Source organism: Hypanus sabinus, chromosome 10 (assembly GCF_030144855.1).
Source record: "Hypanus sabinus isolate sHypSab1 chromosome 10, sHypSab1.hap1, whole genome shotgun sequence".
NCBI lineage: Eukaryota > Metazoa > Chordata > Chondrichthyes > Myliobatiformes > Dasyatidae > Hypanus > Hypanus sabinus.
Genome location: NC_082715.1, coordinates 20,286,050 through 20,308,207, shown reverse-complemented (window position 1 = coordinate 20,308,207; position 22,158 = coordinate 20,286,050). Strand labels below are relative to the sequence as shown.

Sequence of the window (22,158 nt, the reverse complement as noted above, 5' to 3'; positions counted from 1 at the left end):
ACGTCATTTTATCAAGAGACATATCTCCATGGAGGAAACAAAATTGGAACTTGAAAGCTTTCCAAGGAAATGTTACCTGGCGTCTTTTTCCTGTTAAATGATTTTTTTAGCATATCTATACCACTGGCAATTTCTCCATAGCGCTTGGATTTAATATCATTGAACCATTCGCCTGTCATCACCTTCAATTTCTTTGTATCAATGTTCGATTTCTTCAATTTGCTGTGGAAGAATTTGAATTCAAGGGATTTAGTTCTTCTGTTCATTGTTAACATCTTACATCAATGGTTAAGACTCCAAACTATATTTGCAGGTTTTGAGATGATAGTAATTAAATCAGTTTGTTGAGTTGTTATTCCCAACACAACACAGATACAAGTACAAATTTATATCAGATGGATTAGAGCCTAGTAGATAACACACCTTTAATATATTATTATCCCCATTCTTTTTAATTATTTTCCTCTCCTAGAAATTGAATCTCAAGGTCGTATTTAATGACAATGACATATTTGTACTTTCATAATAAATATACTTTGAACTTGTGCAAGCAAAAGCTTGTCCCTGAAATATGGGAGCTTTCATATCATAACCTTACTTTTTCACATGGATGTAGACTGTTGATAAAAATTGATATAAACAAACAGTACAAAACAGCCTCCTAACAAACCTGCAACCTGTATTAAATCCAAAAATAGCTGCTTTACTGGACTGTACAAAATGGACAATAAGCAAAGAGTCCTAGTTATTGTTTATAAAGATATACCTTTTTATCAAATATAGAGTCAGGTCATATCTGTACTCTGCTCATCGGAAGAGTAGAGTAGTGGTTAGCACAACGCTTTACAGTACAGGGGTGTGTGTATGTGTGTGTGTGGAGTTGTTGGGGCGCCATCATGACAAGCTTTCTGCACCAATCTTTTTGGTGATTGCTCATCATACAGCATGTCTTGGGCATCTGAAACCTGGCAGAGCCCATCCCTCTCCAGGCTTTTTTTTTACTGGGTCGAGTTGCTAGCTCAACAATCAACCCAGGCACAGATGGAGAGTGTGCAAGGGAGCCGTCCGGATCCGAGCTCGACACCTCTCGCCCAGAAGTCCAGCGCTGATGCCACTACACCACCAGTACAGGTGACCCAGGTTCAAGTCCCGCCATTGCCTGTTGGTACGCTCTCTTTCTTTTCTTTCTTTCTTTCTTCTTACAATATTTTTACTCAGAAGAAAAAAAAAGATTTACAGAGTGCAACACATAGATACATCTCAACATAACTTGTGTACATTCATATATTGTAATAAAATTGATCAAAATGTTATAGCATAACACATAAAGGTATACCACTCCGTAAACAAAATTTTAAAGATAGGTCATACATCATAAAATAACTTTTTTTTATATAAAAAAAAGTCAATCCCCTACCAACTACCAAACAAAAAAGCTGATGGATGACAATGGATAATTAGAAAAAAAAACATATTCACTTAAGAAGAGAAGATAAAAATATACATAAAAGTCTGTGCGCTGTTAAACTTTATAAGTTGGAAAAGTAATTTAGGAAAGGTCCCCAGATATCATAAAAAGATTGTTTCAAATTTAAGACTTGGATCTTTTCTAACTTTAAATACGACATACCACGTAGCTATTGAAGATGTGTAGGAGTGTTAGACTTTTTCATTATCATCTCCCATTCTCCTTAATTATTTTTTTATCCCTTCTATGACTGATAAGGTCTTTAAAGATTGGGATGAATTAGGTATTGTGTTTTTCGGACCTGTTTATCTCAGGATCTCTTGCTTTGTTTGACCAATTGTCAAATAAATTTGCACTCCCAAAATCACTTTTTTATAGATACCTTCAAATTAGAGATTTTCTACATTTCCAATTAGCTACTTTTCTTATAGGTCCTGATAAAAATTTACTGGATGATCTTTTAAATTTAAAACCTTTTGTTAATGGTTCTATTAATGTTAATGGTATCTATAACTTGTTGATTGATTCTAGACAAGACTTTTTAGATAAAATAAGAAAAGCTTGGGAGGATGACCTAAGTTGTCAGATTTCTGATGATAGATGGAATAAAATTCTTAAACAGGTTAATGAATCATCTTTCTGTGCTTGTCATTCTCTTCTACAATTTAAAGTGGCTCATAGAGCTTACATTTCTAAACAGAAGCTGTCCAGTTTTTATCCGAATGTTTCTCCACTTTGTAATAAATGCAACTCTGCTGATGCCTCTTTAATTCATATGTTTTGGTTTTGCCCTACAATTGAAAAGTTTTGGCAGGAAGTATTTCATACCTTCTCACAACTTTTTAGGGTCCAATTTGACCCAAATCCCCTTACTGCCTTTTTTGGTATTATTGCAAATGAAGATATAACTTTAAATACTCCTAACCTACAGGTTTTAGTTTTTACCTCTCTTTTAGCAAGAAGGGCAATCTTGCTTAAGTGGTACGTTCTCTAAGTGACTGTTCTGGTTTCCTCCCACAGTCCAAAGGTAGGTTAATTGATCGTTGTAGACTGTGCTGTGATTTGGCTAGGATGAAATTGGGGGATTGCTGGGCTGTGTGACTCATACAGCTGAAAAGGCCAGTTCCACACTGTGTTTCAATAATAAATAAATAAATATATAAATACATGCATGCATTTTAAATGCTGGTACAATGTATTAATGCCACATGTTTCTTCCTTAAGTAATGTGCAGTGAAAATTACGATTGAAAAGATTCATGAGAATGATGGTCCTGAGGAAGGAGAAAACAGAAATAAATCAAAGATAGCATGCAACAGAGATGATAGAAAGGACAGGCAGGAGATGAGGCATAATCATAGCCAGTGGGATGAGTTAGAGGGCAATAGAGGCATGGTGTAATTAAAACAGAAATCAACAAATACTGGACTGAAAGTGTTGTATTTGAATGTACTCAGCATTAAGAATAAAATGGACAATCTTGAAATTCAGCTACAGAGTGGCAAGTACGATGTTGTGGCCATCTCTGAAACCTGATTAACGGACAGCTCCCATTGGGAATTGAACGTCCAAGAATATACGGTGTATTGGAAAGATAGGTTAGTAGGCAGAGGAGGTGATGTGGCATTGTGTATAAGAAATAATATTAAATCATTTGAAAGGGATGACATAGGATTGGAATGTGTAGAGTCTCCATGGCTTGAGTTAAGAAATGGCAAGGGTAAAAGGACCCTAATAGCCTCCAAACAGCAGCCGGGATGTGGATTACAAATTACAGCAGGAGACAGCAAAAGTGTGTCCGAAGGGCAACTTCATGATAATCGTTGGGGATTTTTACATGGGAAAACTAGGCCAGTACTAGGACTCAAGAGAGAGATTTTGTAGAATGTCTAATTTGCAGAATGGCTTTTAAGAACAGCATGTTATTGAGCCTACTAGGGGATCGGCTGTGCTGGATTGGGTGTAGGGCAAGAATCCAGAGGCGACAAGAGAGCTTAAGGTTAAGGAACCTTTAAGGAACAGTGATCACAATATGATCGAGTTCACTTTGAAATTTGAGAAGGAGAAACTAAATTCCAATGTGTCGGTATTTCAATGGAATAAAAGAAATTACATTAGCATGAGAGGAGAACTGGCCAAGGTTGACTGGAAAGGGACACTAACAGGAAGGACAGGAGAGCAGCAATTGCCGGAGTTTCTGTGAAAAACGAGGGAAGAACAAGACAGATAAAAGAAAGAAGAAATAAGAAGAAATTTTTGAATGGAAGAAAGACACTACCTTCTTTCTTCAAGTGGAAGAAGGACAAGTGAAATCAGAGCCAAAGTAAAAGCAAAAGAGAAGGCATTCAAAGAAGCCAAAGTGAGTGGGAAGATAGAGGATTGGGAAGTTTTTAAATACTTGCAGAAGGAGTGGGTAGTGTCGAGGAAACAGAGAGCCTGCAGAGAGACTTAGATAGTTTAGGGGATTGGGCAAAGCAGTGGCAAATGAAATACAATGTTGGAAAGTGTATTGTCATGCACTTTGGTGGACGAAATAAACAGGCAGACTATTATTAAGATGGAGAGAAAATTGAAAATGCAGAGATGCCAAGGGACATGGGAGTCCTTGTGCAGGATACCCTAAAGGTTAACCTCCAGGTTGAGTCAGTTGTGAAGAAGGTGAATGCAATGTTTGCATTCATTTCTAGAGGTATAAAATGTAAGAGCAGGGATGTGATGTTGAGGCTCTATAAGGTACTTGTGAGACCACACTTGAAATATTTTGCGCAGTTTTGGGCTCCTTATTTTATAAACGATATACTGACATTGGAGAGGGTTCAGAGAAGATTCACAAGAATTATTACAGGAATGAAAGGGTTACCATATGAGGAACATCTGGCTGTATTCCCTGGAGTTCAGGAGAATGGGGGGGGGAATCTCATAGAAACATTCCAAATGTTAAAAGAACTGAGCAGATTAGATATGGTAAAGTTATTTCTCATGGTAGGGAAGTCTAGGACAAGAGGTCACGACTTAAGGATTGAAGGACGTCCATTTAGAACAGGGATGCAGAGAAATTACTTTAGTCAGAGGGTGGTAAAACTGTGGAATTTGTTGCCACGAGCAGTGGAGGAGGCCAGGCTACTGGGTGTATTTAAGGCAGAGATATATAGGTTCTTGATTAGCTAAGGCATCAAAGGGTATGGAGAGAAGGCAGGGGAGTGGGGATGATTGGAAGAATTGGATCAGCTCATGATTGAATGGCAGAGCAGACTTGATGGGCTGAATGGCCTACTTCTGCTCCTATATCTTATGGTCTTATGTTCTTATAATGATCAGTAAAACATTATAGAGACTATTACATAGGACCCAGCTTCTCATTGTCCAGCAGCAGAACACAACCCTAGATCACGGCCTTCCTCCACAAAGCCTCTGAGGCAACTGCACTGAACTTCAGTGGATCCCGCAGCACATATCGAAGAGAAGGCCATCAAGTCTGTACCAACCACAAATAGCTATCACTTACACTAACATATTTACCCATTATCTGAAACCACTTAAATAAGCACGAGTCTCAGCGATTTTCTGAAAATGACTGCATTCCATGCAAGTCACTAATGACTGATAGGCATATTGAGGAGGGAACAATGGGAGCATTGACATACACAAATACAGACTCTTAGGTTTTAACAAGATTGGCATACAACAAAAATATCATTCCATTTTACTAGTAAATTTTAAGCCTTTACACGTCACACTTTGTATATACGTAATTGTTAAAATAAAGTGTTCTCCACATTTAGGTAGTCAGAGTTTTTTATTGCATGTTAGAGCAGAAATTATCAGCTTATTTATTAAGCTCCACCTTTTCTGAGAAGCGTAAAGGTTGGCTAAATCAGGGTTCATCTTGCAAGATTGCAAATTTACATTTAGCCAACTGAGATTGGTGTACGTACAACAAAAAATATCAGTCCATTATACTAGTTAATTTTAAGCTTTTAAACTTTGCACTTTGCATGTATATGATTGTGAAAAAGAACTGTTCTCCATGCTCAGGTGGTGAATGTTTTTTATTACACGTTCGAGAAGAAATGGTGCAGAATTCTGCTAGGTCAGTAAAGGTATGGCAACTGTTTCAAGAGATAGCAAAGATTAAATATAAAATGGTAAGAAGGCATTTTACAAAGCATTGTTGAGTCAAAATTAAATCAACTGATTTCGGAAACATTGTTAGAAGTGATACCTGCATTTAGTTGAAATGTCTATGTTTTTCTGTTTATATTGAACATTTTCAGGTCAAAAAATCCTACCTTTTTAATATAGCCAACCAAAAAAAATAGAAAATAAGTATTGCTTTTCTTCTTGACAGTTGGGAACATCTCTGGAGAATAAAGTGAAGTGAACTGGTCTCATAGAACAGCCTTGCTGCTATCCTACAATTTAACATTTGCAATTTTGTTTTAGTGAATGTAGAAATAAGGCATGCAATCCAGATATCCCTGATATTAGATTGCCAGTTGTAGATTTGAGTGGGTAAAAAGCAGACCCGGAGATGCAAAGGGATTACAAATCTGAAAAGAACAAGAGATGAAAACTGATTGAATAAGAACTATATTTACTTTAGTTTTTCTCAAGAACAGCCATTTCTTTTTGGTGAAATGAATGAACTACTCTTTAATGAACTATTCTTTGGAGCGTAGAAGGTTGAGGGGGGACTTGATAGAGGTATTTAAAATAATGAGGGGGATAGATCGAGTTGACATGGATAGGCTTTTTCCATTGAGAGTAGGGGAGATTCAAACAAGAGGACATGATTTGAGAGTTAGGGGGCAAAAGTTTAAGGGTAGCACGAGGGGGAATTTCTTTACTCAGAGAGTGGTAGCTGTGTGGAATGAGCTTCCAGTAGAAGTGGTAGAGGCAGGTTCAGTATTGTCATTTAAAGTAAAATTGGATAGGTATATGGACAGGAAAGGAATGGAGGGTTATGGGCTGAGTGTGGGCCACTGGGACTAGGTGAGTGTAAGCGTCGGCACGGACTAGAAGGGCTGAGATGGCCTGTTTCCATGCTGTAATTGTTATATGGTTAATTTATAAGTCAGTGTCTTCGCAAACCAAGCCCATTGTTCACGCTTCTAAAGAGGAGAGCTAAGAAACACTGAGGCTAAAAATCCACTTGACTTTAAGCCACAAACCCAGAAGGTACTGGAAATCCAAAGCAACACACACAAAAGGCCCTTCTTCAGACTTGAAGAAGGATCTCAGCCTAAAATGTCAACAGTTTACTCTTTCCCACTGATGCTGCCTAGCCTGCTGAGTTCCTCCAGCATTTTGTATGTGTTGCTATATGATGTTAAGTGCCTTTAAATAAAAAGCTTGGTTCAACATTTTCAAATAAGTTACGAGAAGTTGATAAGGACCCTGTATTTTAATAAGCATTAGCACGAACAATACAGTTTAGTACAGATCTTCCCTTTATTTTAATAAGCCTGTGGAGAGACAGAATATTAATGGCTAACAATCAAAAAATTCTCATAAAGATCATTGTTAAATGTCTCCTAATACCATTTGGAAAACTCATCTTTCAAACTTAATTGGTATTTAATGAGCAGTCAATTTAATAACCATTCCTATACATATTACAGAACACTGCCCTAATACTTAAGATGGAATTCTTCAAAATTTCAGATCGGCATTGTTACAGTCTAATTGCATACTTATTTGCATAACACACTACAGATATCTTAAGAGGGCGAGAAAATTAACACAACCATAATGCCACAGTAGTTGATAGATGTTCCAAAACATCTAGAAAAGAAATTGTACATTTTCAGTTCTCATTTTCCTATTGATTAGTAAAAGGTGAATATGAATTTGCCATCATCTTAATTCTGTGCGGTTTCTGACGTCCAGTCAAATTTGCAGAAATTAAATGCAAACTAAACTTTCAAACCATAAGCTGAAACTTCAAATAATTGCAAGGATAACAAAATATTATATATTCAGGAAGGGACAGAAAGGCCATTCTCACATAATCTTTTGCTCAAAATATATTTGAGGAAACTAATCAGTAGCAACCTTGTTACACTTTGTTTGATATTTCTGTCACCAACCTGAACCTACCTGTCAGACACTTTACTAACCTCAGACGAAGCTCATGCCACAACAAGAACACTGCAAACAAAGCTACGTTTTTACCCAGAGACTGGTCGATGCCTGGAATGCTCTGTCTGGTGGGTATGGGCGGCAGAGGCAAATAGATTAGAGCTTTTAAGAGACATTTACAAAGGCATGGGTATGTGAGATAGATGGCGGGATATGGGCAATGGGTAGGTAGGAGGGATTAGAGTTTGGGTGCGTTTGATTTACCTTTTAGCTGGTTCAACACAACACTGTGGCTGACGGGCCTGTTTTTGTGCTGTTCTGTGTTCTATGTACATCTGTGAATCTCTGGTTCTGTGCTGTTGATCAGCAGCTGGCTAGATGCTAAAGAGCTGAAAAGGGGATCTGAGGCTGAAGATGTCACTGCCCACATTGGTTGAAATCAGTATTGAAAGCCAGGATTTCTGATGAAAAGCCCAGGTAAGTCCCAGTGTAAATAGAAGCATTAGGAGACAAGTGCTGCCCCTGTATATTAGATTTATTAGACCAATAAAAACACAAAATGTACTCTAAGTTTCAGTTTACTGTCCAGATCTATTTTAGTAGTAGAGGTTCTGATCCTGTTTATTTTTATCCATTTTATTTAGAGATGCTGTGTGGAGTGGGCCTTTCCAGCTCCTCAAGCCACATCAGTCAACAATCCCTGAAACATTCTATGTTCTACTTGATTTAAAAAGTTTTCAAGTAAGAAATACGTTGAGAACAATTTAGGGGGAAAGAATCCATCCAGGTACATTTTCAGACCTAATGCTAGCTTTACTCTCCGATGTTGGTCTCTGTCCATGACTGAAAAGTGAGCAGTAAACCAAAGAACTTGCATTTATCGAGAAACTTTCACTGTCTCAAAAGATTGTGTTAATTAAATAATTTAAGCATCTTTGCTATGTTGCAATGTAGCAGTGCTCATTTGGATTAAATGTGCAGACTGTTGGTGTTATTGATTGGCAGCCTGCTAAGGGAAGCGTAGGAAAAGCTGGACAGTCTGAACGACACTTAAGTGTGTGCTGCAGCCCATCGAGAGAAGGTATATTTAGAGATGTAGCTAAAAACGGGATCGCAATGCATCCCTGGAAACTAATTATTTCAGAAACCTCACAGGTTAGCACTTGAAAAAGAGCACAACTTGCTTTTCTCCAAAATTACTGGCATGATCAACTAGATTAATGTAGTTAATATTTTATACAGACAACCATTGTTTATGCACAAAGAGACATTGTTGTTAAGACAACAGTACAGTTACATCATTAGGTACTTTCAAAACATACTAATACACTTCAGCCCAAAATAGATCAATAGTCACAGGTCCCATGTAAAGGAGAAAAATGCAGTCAATGTGGTGGAGTAAGTGAACAGGGAACTGAAGAAAAATTGTATTGAATTCATTTACATGAAGTTTTCAGCATTTGCAGCCATGCTCTCAGAAAGCCATGTTAATTAAACATTGCAAGCTGATGAGGTTTAAGAGTTAATGTATTGTGCAGAATTTGATTAAACTTTTCTTCGTAACAACTAACTACAATTGTAAATGTGCTACTAATTAGCTAGTAATGATCCCAGAAAATAATTAACTTGTCTTAACAGACAATAACAACATGCATTTATTGTATATCGCACATTATGATTGCCCAAAGGAATTTTATAGTAGCTCGTTTGCTATGAGCCATGACATATGACGTGGGTGATTATGGTCTTTCCATGACCATGATTGTTCTTGTCAAATTTTTCACAGAGTGGTTTGCCATTGCCTTCTTCTTGGCAGCGTCTTTATATGCCAGGTGATCCCAGCCACTATCAATACTCTTTAGCGATTCTGTGCCTGGCATCAGTGGTCACTTAACCAGGACTTGGGATGTGCACCAGCTGCTCATACAACCATCCACCACCTACTCCCATGGCTTCACGTGACCCTGCTTGGGGTGCGGGGTGGGGGGGGATGCTAAGCAGTTGCTACACCTTGTCCAAGGGAGACAAGCGCCTTACCCTTACTGTCATCTACACTAGGACCTAGTGCGTGCCTTTGCTGCAGAAATATAATATTCTTGAAGGATTATGTGGCTTGAAAATTTAAGTGTTGAGCATACCTTAAGATATCTGAACAGGAGTGAGATATTTGATGATGGATTGGTGATTTACGAGACAATTTCCTGCAAACTCCAGGGCTGACAAATGAACTGAATTCAGTATAGATTAGAAATTGAGTACATAAGGTTGTTAAATTATTAAGATCATGGCTGACAAAAGGAAATGTATCAAACTCGAGGGTCTGAAGATTGTGACCCCATAGTCAAAGGCATCATTTAAATTTAACCATTGATTTTAACTGGAAGAGATCACAACTCTTCTAAGCTTGGAAGCTGAAAAATCTAGTTGAAAACCTCTTTTGCCATTTTGTCCAATGATGAAAGATGATAGATGAAAGTTCCAAGAATAGACATTCGCAATTAGAAAACATTGGCCAGAGACCCTAACAGCCGGATATATTCCAAGTCTGGGGTATTGACCAGCAATCAAGAGGGATTGTTTAGGAGTGACTTGGGGACCATGGACCTAATGGGAAATATAGGAGTGTAGCAGTTAGTTCCCAACTAGTGTACAGCAAGCCAGACTCGATCCTGACTGTGTCAAGTTTGCACTTTGAGTCAATGATCATGTTGGCCTCCACCAGATGTTTCAGTTTCTTCCCACATCCCAAAATAAGATAATAGTTGCTTTAATTTACTCCTTACAGTAGATCAATAACAAATCAACTCAATGCAGAGTTAATGAATATGCGTGAGAGGAAATAAGCTTCAGGAGTAGAAGGAAAGTACAAGGTACGTGTTAGTGACAAGGCAGGTGAAAAAAAGGTCTGTTGGGTATTAGATTATCAAAGGCAATATCAGAGAGAAAAGACTGCAAAGGGAAGGGAAAGATTATATATTAAAATTTTTCACACTGAAGAGGGTGATCAAGTTTATTATCACTAACATATGTTATGAAATTTGTTATCATGTGACAGCAGTACTGTGCAAGGCATAAAAATTACTGTAAGCATCAATAAAAATAGTGCCAATGAGCAGTAATGAGGTAGTGTTAATAGAATATTAAGATCTCTGAATGCAGAGGGGAAGAAGCTGTTCTTAAATGTGAAGTATGTGTCTTCAGGCTCCCCTGATGGTAGCAGCATGAAGGGTCTTGCAGTCTTGAGTGACCATCATATTATCAGAACCTATCATGCAGGTATAACTAACATGGAAAGAATTCCTGAAGAAATGAAAAAAGTTGAGAAATATCCTTGTGAATGATCAGAAGAGATATGAACATCTCTCCAATAGTTCTCATGAAAATCTCTGTGAATACAGGAAATCATTTATTTTCTTAAACCAGGAATGACGCCTTGGCCAGTAGGTGGCAGATACAGTTCAATGTGGATATGAAGGATTATATAGCAGCATTGAGCTGATTGCAGCTGTTTGTGTTCAAGAGAACAGTTAAAATTGTTATTAGTTCAGATCTATGAGAATAGAAACATCATATTTCTTTACAAACTTTTATTGGATAATTATCGTGCTGTGATTAAATTTTACATGCAACATTTGTAAAGGATTGAATTTAGTTTTACAGGCATTTATTTTTGCATCATTTACAACTAAAGATGGAAAGACTAGGGTTGTAGATCGTTTCATACAACATAGTGTAGAATTCTTAATTATATTGAATCATCTTGGCAATTGATTATATCATAAATTACACCTATACTACCAAACCACAAATCCTACCACAAAATTACTGAACAAAACTGTAATGATATAATGTTAAGTTATTTATGATGTACATTGTAATCTATCATGGAGCAGGTGCAAAACAGGGAAGCATTTCTGTGGGCAGCCAAATTACAGATAGCTGTTCAACAATCCTTCCTGACTAATAGTGGGAAATAATTTAGTGAGGTCAAAAAAAGCCATGGTGCTGCTCTTTGCATTCACGTTGGAGATCCATTCTTCTGCCAGATAGTCAAACTCTACCTTATAATTTGGCGTGCTGCTCTCCAGCAACTGGGAGAAGGGGATTGAGAAGGACCTTGCCAATGACTTCCAAATGCAAATGACACCTTTTTTCAAAATGGTTACCTCTTGGATCTCCTGGAATAAACTTCTCAGATACGGATGATGAGATTATAGACTAGTGGCTGAGACATTTCAGTGTCAGGGTTTAGAATCTAAATGTAAATATCAACAGTGGCCTTGTTATTATTGAGATAGGATTACTGCCTTTTTTGACTTCTTGTTGGGGGACATGCTACTAGATGGACAGATGAACAGATTCAATCATGTACTTGGAACTTACTTGAAGAATTACAAAATCCCCATTAATGACTGTCCTATAACCGCTCAAAATAAACATGAACATTTAGGATGCTATTGAGGCAGTCCAATCATTAAAAGTACACAGAAGCCATGAATAAACAGGCAAAAGGGAACACTATTGTACAAATTACCCAACCACCTGCCCATCGGCCACCTTCTGCCCCATCTGTGGAAAAGTTTACATCTACTGAATCAGTCACCTCAGAGTCGACAGAAGCCGAGTGAAAGCAAGTCATTTTTAATCCCGAAGGACAGCCTGAGAAGAATGTTGTAATCCGGAAAGAAGGAAATAACGGTCTTTATTTGGCATTCCATAACTTTAATATTAAGTTTTAAAACGTCCATGTTGTATTTCATGGCTTGGTAGCCTTCAAAGTTCCTCAAATTGACTGGGTCCTTGGCCTGCTCGATGACTTCACTTTAGCCAGAGGCCACAAATACTCTCGATCTGATGCAAAATGAAAATCACTTTGGAAACCAGGTAAATCCATGGCACATGGCATAATTGTTGTGGTCAGAGTCTTCGAGCCATGAGTAACATTGAGAAGAAAAGCCAGTCCACTTATACTTACGGAATGAACTCAAACATTCAGTGACAACCTCAGACCCATCCAGGATCTCTGAACTATGATAATATAACTTTCCCTATTACATTTGAGTTTAAGCTAATCTAGGTAAATTCAACTTTACTCATCCTGCAAGAGTAATATGATGCTGATGTTACTGCTTCAGGACTTGGAACATAATGACTTTTTTAAAATGTTAAGTAATGAACAATTTACAAGATGATAGTGCAAACAGCCATGAGCGGTCAACGACTAGCACAACCATCAATAATCAAACTTAAACAAACAAAATAAATCATTATCAATGAATAAGGAGAGCAGGAAAGAACATTACAGTGGTTCCCAACCTGGAGTATACGGACCCCTTGGTTAATGGTAAGAGACCATGGCATAAAAAACGTTGGGAACCCCTGATTTAACAGAATTTGTGCAGGGACATTAGGATATTACACCTAAGTGAGTTTTGTCCAGCAGCTGGATAGCTACAGGAAAGAAGCTTTGGAGAGGATGTTTAGTCCTGGTTATGATGGACTTGCGGTATCTCCCTGATGGCAACTTGGTGAATAGATGACTGCGAGGGTGTGGTGGAATCAGCAGTAATTTTGACCAATAAAGCTCATCTTTAGTCCTTAATCTTCATTAATGAAACAGAATTAAAGTTTTAGATCAATAATCTGCTGAGCTCCCCCTTATAATTTCTACTTTTCTCACTGATGACAGTTTTGAAATGATCAGAACAGCTTGGCTCCAGACTTAATACAATCTTGGTGCAAGGACTAAATAAGGAATTGAATTCCAAAGCTGTGATATAAGCGCTGCATCAAGACACCCTTGAAGTTGCACAGCATCCTGAGGGAAGGAGAGTCTTTCCCTCCATGATTCCTTCATCCATTCATCTCTCCCCACTAAACACCCTCCCGGCATGTATTTCTGCAAGTGACAGAAAATTCTGTCCATTATCCTCCTCCTCCACCTCCATTCAGAGCCCAAAACAACAATCCTTCCAGGTGGGGCTGCAAATCTGTTTGGGTTGTCTCTTGCGTCCTATGTTTTTGATGTGGCCTTGTCTACATTGTTGAGGCCCAACGTAAATTAGGGGACTGCTTTGTCGAGCACCTCTGCTCCACATGCATAAGGAAGAATTTCCCGGGAGCCAGCTATTGTAATTCCCATTTCCATTCTAACATGTCGGCCCATGGCCTCCTTCCATGCCAGGATGACAGCCCTCTCGGGTTGGAGGAGCAACACCTCATGAATAGCTGGAGTAGCCTCCAACCTCATGAACACATGAACACAGAACTCTCCAACCTCCGGTAGTTTTCCCCTTCCCCTTCCTCTATTCCCCGCTCTGTCCTCACCTACCTATCACTTCCCCCTGGTGCTTCTCTTCCTTCCCTTTCTTCCATGGTCCATTGTCCTCTCCTAGAAGCTGCTTTGTTTTCAAGCCTTTTTCACATATCACCTCTCAGCTTCCTACTTCATCCCCACTCCGACACCCACCTGATTTCACCTATCACCTTCCAGCTAGTCCTCCTTCCCCTCCTCTTACTGTCTTATTCTGGCATCTTCCTTCTTTTCCAGTCTTGATGAAGCACCTTAATCCAAAACGTACACTGTGTATTCCTTTCCATAGATACTGTTTGTTGCGCCGACTTCCTCCAGAATTTTGTGTGTTTTGTCCTTTAGGCTATTACTATAAACATCCTCTCCACATCCACTCTATCTAGGTCTTTCAATATTCAATAAGATCCCATGTCATTCTCTCCTAAAGTCCAGCGAGTCAGACCTTGGTCCACCATAAGTTAACACCTTCATTCCTGGGATCATATTCGTAAACCTCCTCTGCACCCTCTCCAATGCCAGCACACATCCTTTCTTCGATGAGGAGCCCAAAACTGCTCATAGAACTCTAAGTGTGGTCTTACCAATGTCTTATAAAGCCTCAGCATTACATCCTTACTTTTATATGCTTGTCCTCTTGAATAAGAGGCTATTAAATGAGAGGGTTAGAATATTTATGTAACTGTATTGTAATATTTCTATGAACCAGTGATGGCCTGAAACATAATTTATCAAATCCTTCTTTGGAGTATTCTTATTAAGCTTTAAAGTAAGAGAGATAGACTACCCACTATACAAGGAAATAGTTGTAATTTTATGCAATCCAATGTATCAGAGATTAATAGATAGACATAGCAGCTGCTTCATGCTGGTTTGTCACACTATATTAAATTTGCATTTCAAAACAATGTATATCCCACAGCCGATTTAAATGATGCAGCTAGACATGGTACACTCTTAATCAGCTTTTCTTTCCTCTGCTGTCAACTGCTACCATTTTCTTCTTTCTTAGCTCTGTGGAAAATTCAATTTCTTTTTTTGTTAGCTACCTAATCACCGGTAGTTAGGAAAACGGAATTCTAGTTCTGTTCTTAATTGGCCCAATTAGGCCCCCATTGCTCGGGGTCGACCATGGATGTTGCGTCCTAGCTGTCTACGTGATACGCAAGGCAGGGCGGTACAATATGCAGATCAAGCTGTTGTCCATGCAGCAGGTGCCCCTCTCCATCCATCTGATGAACCCCAAGGAACCAGAGACCCATACAGTTCAGCACCAGCCGTTTCTCAGAAGTTGCCAGTCACTGTTTAACTCAACATAGGACTACCTTAGGGGCTCCAGTTCAGGACTTTCCCTTGAGGCTTACATCCCAAAGCCTTCCCCATGAGTGGGTATAGCTGCAAGGCAGCAGAGGTTTGAGATTAGAGTTTTTCTTCTCTTAGATGACCTACCAAGCAGGGCTGATGAGCCCCATTTGTACAAAGCGAATGGTTTTGAGGCACCAGTAACCCACCTTTGCCTATTCTCCTGTCAGAAATGGTCTTGCTGAGCTCAGTAGTTAAACCATACGTGAAGGCCAGGAGCTGGATTTGGTTGTTAGGGGCTACTTGAGACGCAAGCCATTTTGGAGCATTTAATAGGTAGTTGGAGCTTCTCACCCCTAACAGTTACAGACAATTTGATATTTATGAGCTATTAATTTGTACAGATACATTGCACTTGAAGTTGAAGAACTGCTGCTCACATCCTTTATTTCCCTTTTGTTAAAGCAATTGTTTCCTTTAATATTCCTTCATAGCAAAACACATTTTGGTTTCCTCTTGTTTTTATCATTTGCAATATATTAGCAATGTATTTCCTTTGTATTTAGCTGTGCATTCTTTAAAATAAAAATCTGTGCACCTAAAATCAAAAATATTTCAGAACCATAGAATAATAAGTAATTTTAATGAGGTTACCTAACTTGACATCAAGAACCCACCATTTTCTTCATAATTAAAAAACATTGCTAAGCTAGTTGAAATATATCTTATGTAAATCTTAGATACCTGCTGAATTCGTCCAACATTTTTTCTGTGATACTCTGGATTTTCAGTCTCTGCCCAATCCCTTGATTTCAGGGATATTTTATAAAACAGTAAGATTTAGGAGCAGAATTAGGCCATTTGGCCCATTGAGTCTACTTCACCGTTTCATCATCACTGATCTATTTTTTCTTCTCAGCCTCAATCTCCTGATTTCGCCCCATATCCCTTCATTCCCTGACCAATCAAGAATCCATCAACCTTTGCCTTAAATACATATACAGACATGGCATCCACTGCTGCCTACAACAAATTCCACAGATTCACCACTCTCTGGCCAAAGAAAGTCCTCCTCATCTCTATTCTAAAAGCACACCTCTTTAATCTGAGGCTGTGTCCTCTGGTCTTAGACTCTCCCACCACAGGAAACATCCTCTCCACATCCGCCCTTTCATGACCTTTCACCATTTGATAGGTAATGCACATTCAATAGTGAGATAAGAGTCATAAATATTTTTTGTGTGGAAGATTTTGAAGTACGTTTTGGTTTTGTGCAAGAGAACTGTGCAAATGGTTTACTTAAATAAATACAGTGCAAAATAAGGATCTTAGAGTGGTAGGGCTTTCAGTAATGGTTTTTTAAGCAATAAAGCAACTTAGCATCTTTGCAAGTACACTGGAGAACTAGGGGTATTTTGAGTAAGAAGATGTAATATAGAATTACACTGTAATGCACATAGAGTGTGCTCTAAGAGTTTGTCTCGGGAGAGGTAGATAATTTACATTTTCTGGGCCTACTTTTCGATCTTCCATTTACAACATAAAGCATTTTCAAAATGTGTTTAATGTATAAAACATTTTAAAGCACTTCATAAATTGTAAAAAAATGGAAATGGATAGAAAATAACATCCATTTACTTCTTGTAAATGAAGGAAACAAGAACATTATATTATATTTTGATATGCTTTATTGTAATAAGCATGACTCACCAGTTTGGTCCAAGAAAGGGAACTGGTGAAAAGGGAAGGTTTGATGAGAGAAACTTAAAGCCATGCACATACTCATCTGTTGCTGGGCATGATAAGAATCAACAGACAAGGAGGTGAAGGCAGATGAATTGAAAATTTGGAAGGAAGTTGTAAAGGTGGGATGCAGTGGGATGAAGTCACAATTTAAAAATATTTATCTAGATTGCAGCTTCTCCCCACTCACTTCTTGTGAAAATGTCATTCCATTCTCCCACTTATTCTGTCACTGTCACATCTGTTTTATTTACTGTATGTCAGCTTCAATGGCATGTGTTCCACATGATCCATGCAACACTGGACAGTAGCAAATACCTCAATTCACTCTTCACGTGTGACCCTGGGCATCTAACTGTTCATTGTCTTCATTCTCTGCCTTCCTCCTCATCTGGCCTCCCAGTCCATGCTGCCCTTCACCTTGCAGTGATGGCACATGAGAAAGTTCCTCATTCACTATTAGACTTTGTACAATTTGCCACTGATTTCAACAATTTCATTTTAAAATAACATAGCAGCAAAGCAGGTAGAGCTGCCAGCTAACAACACCAATAAAGAGGGCTCAGTCCCAATCACCTGTGCAGTCTGTATACAGACTACATGTTCTCACATTTACAGTACTGTGCAAAATGTGTTAGACTTATATATACACGCATGCAGCTATACAGTGCCTAAGACTTTTGCACAGTACTGTATTGTCAACGTAGAGTGGAGAACAAATTTCTAAACCTGGCAGGAGCAAAGGATGTTGGGAATGGTGAGGGTGGAGGGGTGTGGGACGGGTGGCAGAGAAGGAGTGCCATTGGCGGAATGGGGGGGGTGGGGTGGCGTGAGTGCAGGCACACCCAGCCCTGAGACACCAGGCAGGGTCATTTTATTCCAAACAATTGGATTATTGATCATTTTAGAATGTCTCTCTGGTGCTTCCCTTTCCCTACCCTCTCCCTTCCCCTTTCCCAAGCCATAATTCCTCTTTCCCTGGCCCCTTTCCCCTCTCAGTCCACAACCGAGACCTATATCGGAATCAATTTATCATCAATCACATATGTCATGAAATGTGGGTTTTTCTGTGGCAGCAGTACAGTGCAAATACATAAAATTACCACAGTACTGTGCAAAAGTCTTAGCCACCCTCGCTATCTATGTGTGCCTAAGACTTTTGCATAGTACTGTACCTTCATCCGATGCTACATATTCCTCTCACAAACCAATTAGGATTAACTGGCCACTGTAGTTTACCCCCCGTGAGGTGAACAGTGATCTCAGACCGTAATTGATGGGAATGTGAGAGAGGATAGTTTATAGTGAAAAATGGGCTCCTTCTATATCATGACAAATCTGAGCAAATCAGTGAACTCATTCACACTTTCCTTCCCAGATCTAAAAGCCCCTTGAATGCCCCTATTGAATTTGCCTCTGCCACCACTGTAGGTAGCAGAGTTTCAAAGATTCAAAGTACATTTAATATCAGCGTATATATACAGTAATAACCTGATATTCATTTTCTTCACAGACATCCACGAAACAGAGAAACCACATAGAATGATAGAAACATTAAAGGTCCAAAGACCCATTCCCTTTGCACAAGCAGAGTAAAACAAGAGTCAAGATTTGGAGTGAAAGTTGTGGGAGTTTCAAAAATAGAGATACAAGTAATCCATAAAGACAAACAATAGGTGTAATTCTTTGCAACAGGGTATTTCAGAATAAGGTCAATATTCAATCACAAAGGTGTCTACATATTATTCTGTGCTTAGCAAGTGTAATGAATCAATCTACCTTCAGTTAATCATAAACACAAGACCTGACAGTCTTAATCTGTGACTTGAACCATTAATGATATACACAGGAGCAGCCAAACACCCAGACTGACATTGACTGCAAGTCTTTCAGCAGCAGTTTAGCAAAGCAACACATTTTTATTACAATTTATTTTGCAAGCTGAAATCCATATAGTCCAAAATCATGAATCCACAATGTGGAAAACAACTGGTTGTTCTTTGTGATGAGATGTATCATCCTTGAGTATGTTAAACCACTAGGAAAGGTGTGAACGAAAGTAAAAATGTCAGGAAAAAGTGAAGGAGAAGTAAACCATAAGATCATAAGATATTCAAGCAAATTAGACCATTTGGCCCATTGAGTCTGCTCCACCATTTTATCATGGCTGATCGAATTTTCCTCAGCCTCAATCTCCTGCCTTCTCCCCATATCTCTTCATGCTCTGACCAATCAAGAATCTATCAACCTCTGTCTTAAATATAGATACAGACTTGGCCTCCTCCATTCTCTGGCTGAAGAAATTCTTCCTCATCTCCATACTAAGCCTCTAGTCTGAGGTTGTCTTTTGGTCTTGGACTCTCCCATCATAGGAAACATCTTCTCCACATCCACTCTGTCAAGGCCTATCACTTTTCAATAGGTTTCAATTAGGTCACCCCTCATTCTTCTGAAAACCAGCGAGTTGTTTGTTATGCCTCCCCACTCGCTGAGAAAATGGAGACGCCTCTTTCTCCCTTATTTAGGGAGAGAGAGAACCTGTGGTATGTTGAATACTGGGTGAAACGTGAAGTTTCTGGGGTAGCTGCAAGTCTGTGTCTTTGCTATTGCTGTGCTCATGCTTGAGTGCTTGGTAGTGGTGCCAATGCTTGCTTTTTTTTGCCTGTTGGGGGGGGGATTGTTACTTGCTGCTGCATACGTGCAGGAGGGGAGAGCTGGGGGGGAGCTTTGGGGTTCTAACATTTAACTGTCATTCATTCTTTGGGGCTCTCCTCTGTTTTTGTAGATGTTTGTGAAGAAAAAACATTTCAGGATGTATATTGTATACATTTCTCTGACATTAAATTGTGCCTTTGAACTTCGAATCTTTGAAGCATTCTAATAAATGGTGCACAAAATATGCACAGATTAAAAATGCCTTCCAATAGACTATACAGTTTCTAATTAATACTACATTAAAAAATGAACATTGTCACTGATAAAAATCATAAATTCCATTAGTTTCAGGAATTAAGCTGTGTGGAAGCTCTGGCAGTTTTAAGAGCTGTTAGTTTACTTTTGGGAGCTCTAATCAGCTGTGCATTTGTAAACACATGGCCAGCTCCAGACCCAATTACAGAGACACAGTAAGCTGCCTTGCACAGCTTTGGTCTCACTGACTTGCACAAAAAGATGCTAATGCACATTTTGCTCATATACTTAAATGGAAAATGATTCTCATTTGCAATAAATCTTGGGACAGAAGTCTGGTGATTGTTAATTACAACGGGATAGAAATGACATCAGCAACTCTCTGAACTGAAGACGTTCCACAAGATTTCAGGAAACATCATGTATTCAGAAGCTAGATTCCTGTTTTGCATATACATGCATGAAATTTTAATTCAGCCTAATCAAATTAACTTAATACTTCATTTTCCCCCTTTTTGAACAGTTGTATTTTTCCCCCATTGCTGGCGAGAAGTGATTCTGGAAACAAAAGGCAACTGAACTGAAGTTCAGTGAGTTAAATGATATTGTGAATTAAGGGTTTTGTTGAGGATTTATCAGCATGAAACAGTTGGAAGGACGGATGAGGAATGTGCATTAGAATTGAAAAACGCTGTCCTCCTGGTGAAAGTTTTGGAGGGAGCAGCAGGATTTATACTCGGAAACAAAGAAGGGACAGTGATAAGTTTCCAAATCAGGCAGATGTGCGACTTGGACCTGTATCTGCAGATGGTGGTCTTCCCTTCTTACTGCCACACTTGTCCTTCTAGACTAGGGGTTTCCAACCGGGGGGGGGGGGGGGGTGTCCATGGATCCTTTGCTTAATGGCATTGGTCTATGGCATAAAAAAGTTGGGAACCACTGTTCCAGATGGAAGAGTTTGAAGGTTTGGCAGGTGTTGTTAGAGTAGCTCAGGTGGGAAACTGCCATGGGCATTGCAAATTGTACATATTCTAGCCATTATACTGCAGTGCTGCATGGGATACCAATAATGCAAGTGCTTTGTTCTGGACAGTGTCAGGCTTCAGGGGAGGTTTCTAAGCTGATGTCATCCAAACAGGTGGAGAGTATTGGGCCTTGCAGGTGGTGGAAAAGCTTTAGATTGTCAAAGTCCAACCTCTTACCTGCTGTCAAGGCAACAGTGTTGATGTAATTGCTCCAGATGAGTTTCTGGTAAACGGTGACCCTTTTGCAAATTGAAACTGAACGTAACAGAGAGCACTGGGTAACCATACTCCCTAAGCATGAGTATTCATACACACACGAACATTGCCTTGTCATTCTATTATCACTGCGCTGAGTGTATGCACTTCCTTGTTTTCCGCAGGATATTCTTGAAATGGGTCCTAAACCAGCTGATGCACTCGGGTTGGCTTTATGGTGCCTTTCCCATCATACATTGCATCATCATACATTCTTCAGTAATGAGGATGTGTAAATGCGTTTAGGTTGTTTCTACACAGTACTTAAGGTAGATACTTCTGTTTATTTTGTAGTGTGTTTGTAATTAGACTATAGGTTGCCTCAGATTTTAATTTGTGTGTAGTCTTAAGTTAACTTTGTTGGTAATTAAAGATGGTATGTGCTGGTGCCTAAAAAACAAAAGGAGCTCTTTGCCCTCAGTAAGAGAAAGAACAGCGGCAACCAGGAGCTCAAAATGGACAAAAATAAGTATGAGGCTATTATTGTGTGGACAGGTTTTTAAAATACTGTCATTTTTCTTTCCATTGTTTGCTAATTTCTGTAAGTGGGATTTTTGACGAACCTGATGTACACTCTTGCACTGAATGGTGCTTAGTGATTGTACTGCCATTGAATGTCAAGGATAGTGGTTAGGCTATTTCTTGGCATTTTGATTGAAACCCATTGACAAAGCAATTGTTAATCTGAGGAACTTCTGAGGAACTTCTGCAATTGTGCCCTTGGGTAAGGATGACTCACTACTTTCAAAGACCATTACCATTTACTCTTCTGCAAGATACAATGGACTATTGGAATGATTTACTCTTGGTGTACATTGACTTCAGTTTTACCAGGGGTGATTGATAAGTTCATGGCCTCCCGTAGAAGGAGTCAACTTTAGAAAACGTAGCACATTTATTTTTCAACATAATCCCCTCCTACATTTACACACTTAGTCCAGTGGTCGTAGAGCATACGGATCTTGGACCTCCAGAAGGAGTCCACAGCATCAGTGATTGTTAAGTTTGTGGCCTAAGGTAGAAGGAGATGAGTGATACAGCTCTCGTTACATGCACATGCAGTT

At 39.0% G+C, this 22,158-nt stretch overlaps 1 protein-coding gene across 1 annotated transcript in view; it reads right to left on the bottom strand.

Moving 5' to 3' along the window:
* The window catches only part of LOC132400486 (synaptotagmin-like protein 1), a 223,361-nt gene that overhangs the window by 151,026 nt on the left and 50,177 nt on the right, over nt 1-22,158 (bottom strand). The window contains exon 2 of the mRNA XM_059981477.1: nt 77-222. Coding sequence (XP_059837460.1) covers nt 77-222 — 146 coding nt within the window. The remainder of the gene's footprint in view (nt 1-76; nt 223-22,158) is intronic.